At 35.4% G+C, this 12,815-nt stretch overlaps 1 protein-coding gene across 1 annotated transcript in view; it reads left to right on the top strand.

Moving 5' to 3' along the window:
• Window positions 1-6,794: 6,794 nt before the first annotated feature.
• phr6-4 ((6-4)-photolyase) overlaps window positions 6,795-12,815 on the top strand; it is a 49,384-nt gene continuing 43,363 nt past the window's right edge. The window contains exon 1 of the mRNA XM_081769456.1: window positions 6,795-7,338. Coding sequence (XP_081625582.1) covers window positions 7,166-7,338 — 173 coding nt within the window. The 5' untranslated portion in view covers window positions 6,795-7,165. The remainder of the gene's footprint in view (window positions 7,339-12,815) is intronic.

The raw sequence follows: 12,815 nt of genomic DNA, 5'->3' as shown, positions 1-12,815 counted from the left end.
AGAAACGGGAGTACCCCGAGAAAACCCACGAGCACGGTGTTTGTCCACCACAAAGTCCACACGGCGCGAGCTGGGATCGAACCACGGATCCCAAGCACCGGAGGTGAACGCTCTACCACTGAGCCACCGCGCCCCCTCACCGACAACGTTTGGGAGGTGATTCCTGACATCAAGATAAGACAAAAAGTGTAGACCAACCTGGGGGCACAAATGCTTCCTTTCGGAGCTATAGACTGCCTAAAACATGAAAAAGTGAACTTTAAAGACCCATGGCTCCGACCTGTGGGACCTACCGCAGTCGGGTCAAGACTTCGCTTAGGAAATACTATGTGCCCTATCCAAAAATCCATGTTTCAGAATCCTGCGGTATTTCCGCAACAATTTTTATAGAGGTAGTTGATGAGTACTTCGAATTATATGCCGGTAGCCAAACTCAGTCTATAAAAACTGTTGCGTATATATAAATACCTTAGGCTTCTGAAACATGGATTTTTGGATAGGGCACATAGGCCTACTAGTTCCTAAGTGGTCTTAACCCGACTATGGTAGGTCCCATAGTATTGGAGCTATGGACCTTTAGATTTCATTTTTTTCATATTTTTGACACCCTATAACTACAAAAGAAAGCATTTTTACACCCAGGTTCCTACTTTTTGTCTTACCTTGGTGTCAGGAATCACCTCGCAAACGTTTTGAAACACCCTGTATAGGGTGAATGTGCCAGTACTCAGCCTCCTAACTCAAATTTTAAGTTCTAATGTCATTTTTGATTTTAATTTTGAACAGAATGAGACTTCTTCATGACATATGTATTCATTATTTAGTCTAGTTTACAATGAAAGGAATGTTTTTAATGTCATTTTTAGGATTTTAACAATATTTATAAATTTCCTAAAAATGCCGAAAAATACCAGTACTCAGCCACTACATTCTAGAACTCAGCCATTAACAAACCTAAAGTCAGCCAACAAAATTCGAAACTAATGATAAAAACAGATGTAATATAATGGAGCGTTTTTTTATTTTGCGACATTACACTACAAATATAACAGACTACATTATAATTGTCTAACAACAACAAATAATAATAATAATAATAATAATAATAATAATAATAATAATAATAATAATAATAATAATAATTTCTCGGAAAAACAGGAACAAAATTGTATTGAGCGTACCCTTCGTAAAAATATAAGCAACCATGAAGCTAAAACATTTCAAATAGAACTAAAGTTGTTAGATCATAGCTAAATTTCATGACCAGTATATCACAATATCATTTGACCACTCCAGTTAAAAGTTAGAAAACGCAAAAAGAAAAAAAAACAAAAATATGAAATAAAATCGAATTATGTCTTCATAAAAATGCTACGAAGTTTGGAATATTTCTCATAGAACTAGAGTAGAAATATGTCATAGCCATCAGTTTATCACCATTATTGTTTGAACACCTTTATTAAGCTAGAAAAGGCAAATAAAACATTTAATAATAATAAAATTGTAGTAGTTGTCTTTTCACAAAAAATCCAGAAAGTTGGAATTTTCTTCTTTGCTCTTTTTTTTTCTTTAGCCATTTGTTTATACCATTTACAATATACTCATAAAAAGTATCAATCCTCATCCAGGCCTGTTTCTGATCTTCCCCAAAACCAGACCTTTGGCATACTTTCTATCAGTAAGTACGCCAGAAATTTTTACTTGGGGAGTGTTCAAAATAAAAGGGGGGGGGTGTTCTCAGAATAGTGATATAATTTTTAAACAAACTCAAACAAGAAAACAGTATATTTTGTTACGCAACTATTGCAACACTACTACTACTACTTCTACTACTACTACTACTACTACTACTACTACTACTACTACTACTACTACTACTACTACTACTACTAATAATAATAATAATAATAATAATAGTAATAATAATAATAATAATAATAATAATAATAATAATAATAATAATAATAATAATAATAATAATAATATCAGCTCTTCGCACTGGTAGGTTCAAGAAAGTAAGTTCACACATTTCAGCATTTATTATTATTATGAAACTAAGTAATACAGTGAAACCTCTCAAAATGGACATCGGTGGAACACCATTATTTGCCCGTAAATGAGGGGTGTCCCTAAAAGGAAGGGTTCTCTTTTCACCCCAGCAAGTTTTAGTGGGTTATTTTTTTCAAAAGTATTAATTAGGAAAAATTCTCTCGTCCCATGATGAAATCACATTCGTTTAGTAATTTATACCGTACATAGTTCCAATTTCTTTATTTTAATGTTCTAACGCTGTTGTTAACGTTAATTGTTGTAATATTATTTGATCTCTTAATGTCCGTTCCTGCCCCTTCCTGGCTGCGTTATTGGCTCTGAATATCTTTCATAGGAAAATTATTCATTGATTTAGTTGTTTTCCAGAAATCCAGTTTTTCAATTTACAAATATTTTGTATCTTTCTGTTTTGTCTTCTTTAATATACCCTAATTTTAAAAATCCCAGGGCTCATAGTGATCTGGTCTCTTGTAAATACTTGAAAAGTGACCAAAAATGGGCAAAGCACACGAAAAAGTGACCAAAATTTCATCATGCCCCTTTTTTGTTTTGTCAATTTCTCCATCACCTCTCTCTTTCTTTGTTTGTTTTGTTTCCTCTTTCCTTCTTCTTTTTGAGCTTCCTCCTTTAGGTTTTCAGAGTAAGCTTTGTAGTTATGTGGTAAGCAGACTTAGCACATGTAAAAAGCTCCTGAGTAAGTGGAACCAGTTCTGGCTTATTTCCGAATTTCTTCGTCTCAGACATTATCGTTCCTCTCAAAAAAGTATCTTTTAGTGACAAATTTGAAAAAAAAAAAGTAACTTTCAGTGACCAACTTAAAAAAAAAAGTAAATTTTAGTTAAAAAAGTGACTCGTTATGAGCTCTGTTCCACTCAATCAGTTTACGTGAACAAAAATATACTTTACAAAAATTAAGCTAGCGCCAAATGCGTTCCTGCATAACACTAGACTCAGTCTAAAATATTCTTAATTCGATCGATCTCCTCATTTCTAAAAACGTTTTGGCTACACCCTTCTAACGTCCGTCCGTTGATACACCACTTACAGAGCAGGCTCAAAACCAGCCACAGAGCTTTGGGGAGCCACGAATATGTTAGGAGGGGCCAAGTCATTAAAAATTTTATTTTCAAATATCTAAATTGTGCATGTTGTATTGAGGTCTGGAGGGGACATGAAAAATTAAGGGAGAGCCGGGCCCTCCACAGTCCCCTCTGGTTGCGAGCCTGTTACAGAGTAGTACTTACCAACTGAATCTGGTATAGGCTTATTACTATATTGTCACATTTTTCCTTGTTGAGGAGGAGGTAGGTGAATGACCTCTCAAGACGTTGCCAATTTCAGTCATCTGCATCTGTACATCAATCTCTTTTCTCGGAAACGACCGCGGAGCCCAGGAGGGTAGGTATAAAGCGGGTCCGTTTTGTCAATTATTTTGATCGAAACACCGCCCGAAACAATGAGGTCATGTGGTTCTTGAAGCCCGTACATGAGAACGAGGTCGTTTCATATTTTGAAGTGAAATAAATAAAACCTTGCCTTCTTTCCTAAACGCTAAACCTTTTTTAACTTGATGTAATAAATAACCTATATGATACTGATTGATACAATTGGATTTGGGGGAGTATTCCTTTTCCATCCAAGGGTGTGTGTAAAGAAATTTGGAGGGGTGTTAGGGGGGTGTTGGGGGGGTGTAGATTACTCCCTGCTTTCTATGCTGTCACGCGAAGGTTTAACATACGGGAAAATAACCATTGGAAATACAGTTTCGCCGTTCGCAGAGAAAACTAGAAGAACAGTGATCAGTAAGTACGCCAGAAATTTTTACTTAGGGGGGTGTTCAAAATAAAAGGAGGGGTGTGTTCTCAGAATAGTGATATAATTTTTAAACAAGCTCAAACAAGAAAACAGTATATTTGTAACGCAACTATTGCAATATTATTATTATTATTATTATTATTATTATTATTATTATTATTATTATTAATAATAATAATAATAATAATAATAATAATAATAATAATAATAATAATAATAATAATAATATCAACTCTTTGCAGTGGTAAGTTCAATAAAGTAAGTTCACACTTTTGAGCGTTTATTATTATTATTATTAAACTAAGTAACACAGTGAAATTTCTCAAAACGGACAACGGTGGAACCGATTATTTGTCTGTAAATGAGAGGTGTCCCTAAAAGGAAGGGTTCTCTCTCATAACACCACATCACACCTATTTATGGCATGGAAAAATAAGAAAGTTTGTCCTTTTACGAAGATGTCCACTCAATCTCTTTTCTCGGAAACGACCGCGGAGCCCAGGAGGGTAGGTATCAGCGGTCTGTTTTGTCAAATGTTTTGATCAAAACACCGCCAGAAACAATGAGGTCATGTGGTTCTCGAAGCCGTACATGAGAACGAGGTCGCTTCGTAATTTGAAGTGAAATAAATAAATAAGAATATTGCCTTCTTTCCTAAACACTAAACCTTTTTCCAACTTAATGTAATAAATAACCTATATGATACTAATTGATACAATTGGATTTGGAGAAGTATTCCTTTCCATCCAGGTGTGTGTGTAAAAAAATTTGGAGGGGTTTTAGGGGGGTGTTGAGGGAGTGTAGATTACTCCCTGACAGTGATTGTTTCTTTGTCAATTGCACGTCGGACTTCATAAACATTTTTCAAACCTTTGGATGCGATAACTTTACCAGCTTCGAGGCAAAGGCTAAAACTAGTTTCATCACCAGTAAAGATTCGGGTGGGATCTTGAAGAATATCGGATGCGTTAATGCTTTGGAGGTACTCCTCGAGTTCTTTAAACCACTTCCAAATAAATTCTTTGGTGACTTGCTCTTGCCTTCGGGAACTCTGCAAACTAATTCTGGGTTTCCTCGTAAGAACAATTTATACCAGTTCTCTCCTAGATAGCTCTCTTTGAAAGGTTTCTTTCTATTGTCATTTTGTACAATATTGTATACTGTATTCAATATATCCATTTTATTTTGCCCAAATCTAACTTTGGCTATTTTAGTAATTCACTAAACTAGCTTATTTTCTTCTGGTAGTGTTAACACTCTTGACTGGAAGACCAATCGGAAAACGACCATTAGGAAGACCTAGGCGCAGATGGGGGGACAATATTAAGATGGATCTCGCAGAGATTGGAATGCAAAGTAGAAACTGGATCCAATTGGCTAAGGATAGAAGTCAGTGGAGAGCTTTTGTGAACGCGGCATTGAACCTCCAGGTTCCATAGGCCATAGAGTTAGTTAGTTAGTTAGTGTTAACACTGGATCTGGTCCCATTTTCCTTTCCTTTTCATTTACTCGACCATGAATCCTATCTTGTAGTGTGTTGTGAGAAACATTGAATGTTCTGCTAGCTTCACATATAGTCATTCCATTTTCTACCGCCCTCAGTGCATTGTAGAGGGACTCTTCTAAGTACTGGTGAATTGACCACCATTTTCATTTCTGAACTTCCATTTTTCTTCCTTTTTCATTCATTTATATTTACTTACATAAAATGAGTAAGTGGGAACCTGGTTTTAGCAAATTTGGATATAGATATTTAAAATTACAGTAAAATTACCAACAGGGCTGACTTTTGAGGCACCAGTACTCGGCCTTTGCATTTTTACCGGGGCTGACTACTGGAAAAACAAAAATCTGTGAGTCATGCTGTATGTTATTAACAGAAGGGAAGGGGATATTTGGTCTGGGCATGTGATGGACGAAATTGCACACATATGTGATAATTCCAGTACTCAGCCCTGGGGGCTGACTATTAGAAAATCACTCATTTTTCAATTCCAGTACTCGCTCTCCCCCCCCCCATACAAACGAAATGCACAAAATCTACAAAAATATTTTTTTCTGTTTTAATTTCCTTAATATATACAAATTAAAAATAAAAATAATATTTATTATTTTTACATTAGATAACAAATACACACTTATAACAAAAAGTCTCGTCTGTTATTTTTTACGTAGCAGATTCACGCATTACGACATAGCGTCTTTTTTGTCCACCTATTGCGACACTAGGTGACATTTCGGTGTGACATGTGATCGGCTGTGTACAGGATGAGTGTCTAAAAGCTAAGTTTCATATTGATAAGGGTCAAAACGTAACATTTTCTTATTTTTGTTTCGAAAAATGCGTAAGTGGCTGACTACCGGTGAGGGGCTGACTAGTGGCACATTCACTCTATAAATTTTTATCATGAATGACTCCTTCACGGTCCCCTAAAATTAATCCTGGCTACGCTACTACCTCTCAAGAGCACTGACTGGGGCAACTGATCCATTTATTCCACTCACGCGACGGCTCTGAATATATGAATTTTATCACCGCTCTTCCTAAGAACGATCCAGCCCCGACCCTGCTAGAACTTACAGGTCATAGCGTTTGCCTCTGGTCCAAGGGGTCTCTGGTTCAAAAATCTCAGACCAAGTGAGTTCGTGTTAGCTAATATGTTCGTGAGTTTTCAATGGGTTCTCGTTTTCTCTAACATTGTCATTCCACGATTTATTTCATAATAATTCACTTTTACTAATATATATCTCCTTTAACTTAAGGGAGGAAATTAATATCGGACGTAAAACTAGAAATTTTATTTCATTTCCTGTTAGGAACTTATCATCCTGCAGCACCGTACGCCACTTACGCTGAAATGAATGCAAATAGCCTATTTGGGTGAATCGTTTCAAATCGCATTCAGACAGTTCTCCATGTCGTAATAATCAATGCCATTCAAGGACGAAAGTTCACTCACTATAACATACGAATATACGTGTTATAGGTGTGCATACATGTAACTTTCGTTCTTAAGTGCACTTGTTTCTACGATGCCCGTTCTTTTTATCCTCATTACTTCATGATCTTCATTCTCGAATAATACCTGGTGACGTCATTGAACAAGTCACGTTGAATGCGGCGTGTTCAGGTGCTGTTAGAGTTCGTGGGACGTTGGCTGTTTGTTTTTGTTGTAGGTGGGCGCGTAAGTGTATGATAAACGTGTTAGTGTAAACGTTTTTTTACATTGCAATAGTGACAATTTGAGTGAGACAAAATGAACAATCTTTGGTTACAAGTGGTATTTACGGGGTAATTATGAGTGCAGAGAAAAAGCCCAAACATACTGTTCATTGGTTCAGAAAAGGACTTCGCTTGCATGATAATCCCAGTTTGAGAGAAGGACTGAAAGGTGCAACTACATTTCGTTGCATTTTTATATTAGATCCTTGGTTTGCTGGCTCTTCTAACGTTGGAATTAACAAATGGAGGTAATAACCTATTTACACTAACTTATAAAGAGAGAGTGAAATGCAGGTTTTGAGAACAAAACTCAGATGATGCGAATCAGAGTTCTGTACAAGTAACAAAATAAGATCGTTTATGACAATACAGTCCAATAAATGCAAGTAAAATTGTAGTGTTGATTGCATATAATGTGGTTAAATAACTTTTTACATAATTTTATACGAAAATACGGATTGAATGACGTAAAACTAATTTAGTAGCTGGAACTTCTTGCTTCCTACTTGACGAGCAAATACGATTCTGCTAAGCAATACGGGAGCCAGGTGTGAAAGTTGACGGGTGAAATTATTTCTTCATAAAGAAAGACTGATGTTTAGAGAAGAAACACAAACCATGTACCTCTAAATAATAATGAAAACGTTACTATGATTTTATTTACAATAAGAGTGAGAAAACCCTAGAAACAGTATACATACTTGACATAAGATTTACCCTACGGTGTTATGAAGTCTTCGTGGCTTCAAATAGCGCCAAATCACCATGTTATATTCCTTTCCTCCCTCAAGCCCCCACACTGCTCTTGTATTTTGTTCGCATTCACATCTCCATATGTATCAAATGTATATCGAACGTTTTAAGGGACATGACACATAATAAGCGAGTGCAGATTTACAATAGGAAACCAAATATAAATTCACTGCACATATAGGCCCTACTGCTTTTTTCATCTTAGTGCCTTTAGGAATCTTTATAATGCATGGGTTTGCATGCTTCAATGCATCTTAATTCCAGTAGGGCTTTTCAATGAATATTTCGTTTTTTTTTTTTTTTTTCCAGAAAGTTTATCGCAAATATCCTCACAAACTTATGCATGTTTACGAGCGTGTACAAGTATGACAACCAATTCCGTTCTGGTTTATAATATGCTGTGAGAACGACAAGCACGAATAATACGCACCAAGTAGTCATTACAAGCTACATTTCAGTGTATTCTAGTTCAAGGGAGGGCAAAGCTGGTGGGCCCATTCGGGGGTGCGACCGTAGGGAATAGCGTGAAGCATCGGTGAGTAGGCGCGTAAACAGGTAAACTTTTGTTAAGTATTCACTACAAGCAGGATTTCCATTTTCCGGTATTTATAGTCCAGCTGTTAGTCACACACTATCTACACAATTCAGTATTCAAACAGTCCGTGTGTGCTTATCTCACGGACACTTCTGTGGTTGCGAATCGTGAGTTAACACGCTGCTTTCGCCTTCCCATATCGTGCAGAATGGTTTGCTTATGGAGAATTTTCGTGGTTAATACCTTCCATTTTCCTTCCTCTGTTTCTTCATAACTACACACGGTATAGACAGATAATTTTGTATGTAGTTTAACGTCGTACTATTATACCTTTTAGGCTAAAAGAGACGTACGAATAATGAAAGTGAATGATTGTGGAATTAGTTTTTTGTGTTCTGCCGGGAATCGGACCCGAGACCACGTGCAACAAAAGCACACTAGCCACAAGACCAGTAGGAAGGGCTACACACGTCATAGATAATTTTGCATTCTTACACAGTGCTCGTATTAAATTAAAATCAATAATTTCTAGTGTATATTTTACAAATTTTGGAATTGTAAATTGTTACCGTTGTAAGTTTACTTGATTTCACAATCTTCGGAAAGTTAATTTAAAATATGTGCTTTGTAAACTAAAATACATGTCAACACAACTTCTTTAGCAAAATATTAAAGGAGATAATTGTTGCATTATTAGTTGTGGCTTTTTTTAACAAGTTTAGTCAGTCACATAAAATCGATACCATAAACTAGGACTACTTGGAAAGTTTTTTTTCGTACTACTACTTGTTATTTATTGCAATTAATTTTTCTTCTTCTTGTGATGTTTCTAGAACTTAGTTCATGTTACCTTTCTCTGTAGTCATAACAAAATTTTACTGAGACTGAAGCCTCCCAAGAGCGAAAATGCGCTGTTTCCAAGTAGCTCCGCTTTGGGGGCTACTTGGAAAATATCCGGTTCCGGTAGTAAGAGCTGTGTGAAAGATGGGGCTGTGTGGAAAGAACCACTTGCAAGATCACACTTTTCTGAGAAGATTGATATGCAACATACCTATGTTTCTTTCATAGTGTGTTCCCCTAGGCTGTTTTAAATTTAAAAAAGTCTTTTTTGTACAACCTTTTAGTTAAACATAATAAATTCTTGAATCAATCTAAACTAGCTACAATGCTAAACTTGTATTCCTGAAGGCCTAGAGAACCAGTATTTTTTTCAATATGCTTTTATAAAAGTTTTAGTTCTTTTTAACAATGCAAGGGAAATTTTCAAAAATGCCAATACACGCATAAGCTCTTGGACTTCTTTAAGGCACTAAAAATGTCGTACATAATTTTATGAACGTTATGTATGTATCAGATCAGTAATTCCTTACATTGGTTCACAAAATTGGATGGCATTTGGTATCCCCCAACTCGTTTCATGGTTCCAGAGCTATCCCTTGGAAATCTGGAATGGCCCATTTCCATCCAGTTTGATAGGTCCATAAACCGCAAATTTGGATGGCACTGTTTGAATGTCATCACAGGCAGGCCAATTGAAACCACTTAGTTCTTTTTTCAACAATTTAATCTTGCACGGTCCTTTATCTGGAAAAAGCAATAACCCTCCGAACATACCTGTCAAGATCGTAGTACACAGCGTAATACATTTCCGAAGATTTTGCTCTGGTTGGATCAATTTCTTCTGGTAAACTTTCATATCAGATGATGATGAAATTAGTTGATCCAAAGCATATTCTCCACTGTCACTATCTATACACGTGCTCTGACTGAATTTCCAGAGTATGAACTTTCCTGTTTACTTTTTACCTTTATAAAAAAAAAAGCAGGTTATACTGGTCACATGCGCTAAATAACCATAAATTTGAACTGGGGTAATAAGAGACAGCTGTTTTATTATCCCTTCGAAATTTCTAAAAGGGGTAATAAGAGATATGCCCTCAATTGACCCTAAATACAATGTTTCAGTAGTTTTCAAAATTTCACATCGATCTTCATAATCTTAGTCACAAAGTTACATAGCAGTCATTTCCACATTTGTAACTCACTTTTCACAATAAAATTTTATTTTAAAACAGTCACGAACTTCTATGGTAAGTTCAAAGTGAAGGTATTTTTTTATACTGTGACAACAACATAAAAACCGATATTAGTTCATACGTACAAGTGGGGTAGGAAAGTAAAGTATTGGCGTTGCCATTATTATTTTTTTTTTTCTTATAATTTTGATTTGATATTTAGGGTATTTTTTGGCCATGTCTCTTATTACCACGGTTTCCCCTACTGCTTTTTCCTAACTTCTAGTGTTTCTCTTTGCTGTCGTCTTCTTTACATGAAGAATCTTTGAGGGATTTGTCGTACTTAAATTTTTAAATAACTTACACAGTCTCTAAGTGGGCCTTCTCCGTATCCCGTGGATTCCTAATATATGTTTAGTCTCGGTTTCTTTTCTGTCTGAATGTGTGTTAACAGCTTATCGAAATTCTGCTTCTGTCTTATGTAAAACTTTGCTGGGTCAGGATGTTCCCTTTGATTCAGATTTTTTTTTTTTTTTTTTTTTTTTTTTACGTAGGCTGCATCCCTTTATTTCTTAGTACAAATCCATTATTATTATTTCATACATCCATAGTATGAGTAGCTTGTTTTTTAGTACATTCATTTTTCCGTGTTTCATAATCTAACCTGCTTTCATTCACATGTTAACATTTATCATTCTCGATCTTAATATATCCTATACTTCCCCTTGCTACCTGTTTCCTTGTATGACGATGTTTTCCAATGTTTCGGTTGTTTCATTAATACTTTCATCTTTGCCATCGTTTCCTCCCTGCAGAGCTTCTTTTTTTGAATATTAGTCTGCTATTAATTCTGAATCTTCCAGAATTTTGGGTCTTTTAATGTCGAACTTACCCAAGTTTACGGTTTTTGCGTTCTTATTCCCAAACGTCTTTGCTATATCTTTACAATCACAAAATTTGTTCCAGGTTACAACGTACTTTTACCAGATCTAAGATATTGGACCTGTCTCAGGTGATCTAGCAGAACGTGATAAGTTTGTTTTCTGCTTCAACCATGCATAGATTTAATCGAATTATTTTCGTATGTTCTCGGGTTTCCCCTAAGATTAGGCTTTTTGTAGTTTCCTTTAATATTTAGAGCTCCAAGAAAACTATTACAATAAATAAATGCAAGCTAGTTACAGTCCTTAGAATCGAGAAATTAGAAACAGAACAATGCATACGTTCCGTGACTCTGTTGCTGTGAGTTATTGTACTGAACTAGAATTAGAAATTACTTCACTTAGGAAATATGCATGCGTGATTTTTCGTGTATTAACGTCATGAGATGCATCGTAGGATGTCGACGAATAAAAAAACTTACCGGACATTTTGAACTTTCATTACCGGTATTTTATCACGTACATATGCTATTGTGAGTATTTACCAACCGTTATAATTCATTCATATGTTGAGCACTGGCCAACCGTTATCATACATTAGTCGTAAAGACTTAGCTATTTTGAGCTCAAGTCTTTATTCCATGCTCAAATAGCGTAAATTGGTGTGGAAAAGTATGTTGACACTCCGTGGAAAGACAGATTCTGCTATTGAAAGAGTTGAAAGGAAAATCTATAAAAGCTTTTGTCTTTTGTAGTGTACGAATATAACAGTTGGTCTCTCTTGCGCGCAGGCATGAACATAGACAGGAAATTTCGTATAGAAATTAATTGATTCATTATTAAACATTAATAATCAGGGTGGATTGATTTAAATCAGTCTGATTTAAATCACGATTTAAATCAAGATTTAAATCACTTGATTTTTTTAATAAAAATCGTTTATTTAAATCGAATTTCGAAATAAATTAATTTAAAGTGAAAATAAGTAATATCCAGTTTCTGTTCTGTTCTTTTGATTATGGAAGTTAATAATCATAATACAATGAGACTCAAAGGTACAGTATAGTATGAAAACAAGTGCCATGCAGAGGATGATTAGGGAAATCCCGTTTTGAACAGGGAACGGAGCAATCCTGCTTTCTTCTTTTCGTAACATTGTGTTTGGGTTTTAAAATCGTTAACTATTCCAACGGGGAAATCACCATCAACTTTTAAGACGAAAATTCTTTTTTGTGCGTGTCTGTTTGTTTGTTCCCAGATAATAAGGTGTATTTAGAGGGGTCCTATCCTCTCTCCATATATATATATATATATATATATTTTAATTTTATAACTTTAGGCAAAATTTATGTATTTCATGCCGCAAGCTAGTTCTGAGTTTTTAAAAATAGGCTCCTGCCAAATATCAGTAACTTCTGTGGAAAAAAAAAAAGTGTCATTTTGATAAACATTGCTGTACTTTTTTCCTTAATGCTTAATCTTTTAAACTATATCACCTATTTTTAGGTAATAGGGTAGAATCTTCATTATTCGATTAAAAA

Source organism: Thermobia domestica, chromosome 8 (assembly GCF_964235325.1).
Source record: "Thermobia domestica chromosome 8, izTheDome1.hap1.1, whole genome shotgun sequence".
Taxonomy (NCBI): Eukaryota; Metazoa; Arthropoda; class Insecta; order Zygentoma; family Lepismatidae; genus Thermobia; species Thermobia domestica.
The sequence above is the reverse complement of the archived record's forward strand: the minus strand, read 5'-3'. Positions and strand labels throughout refer to the sequence as shown.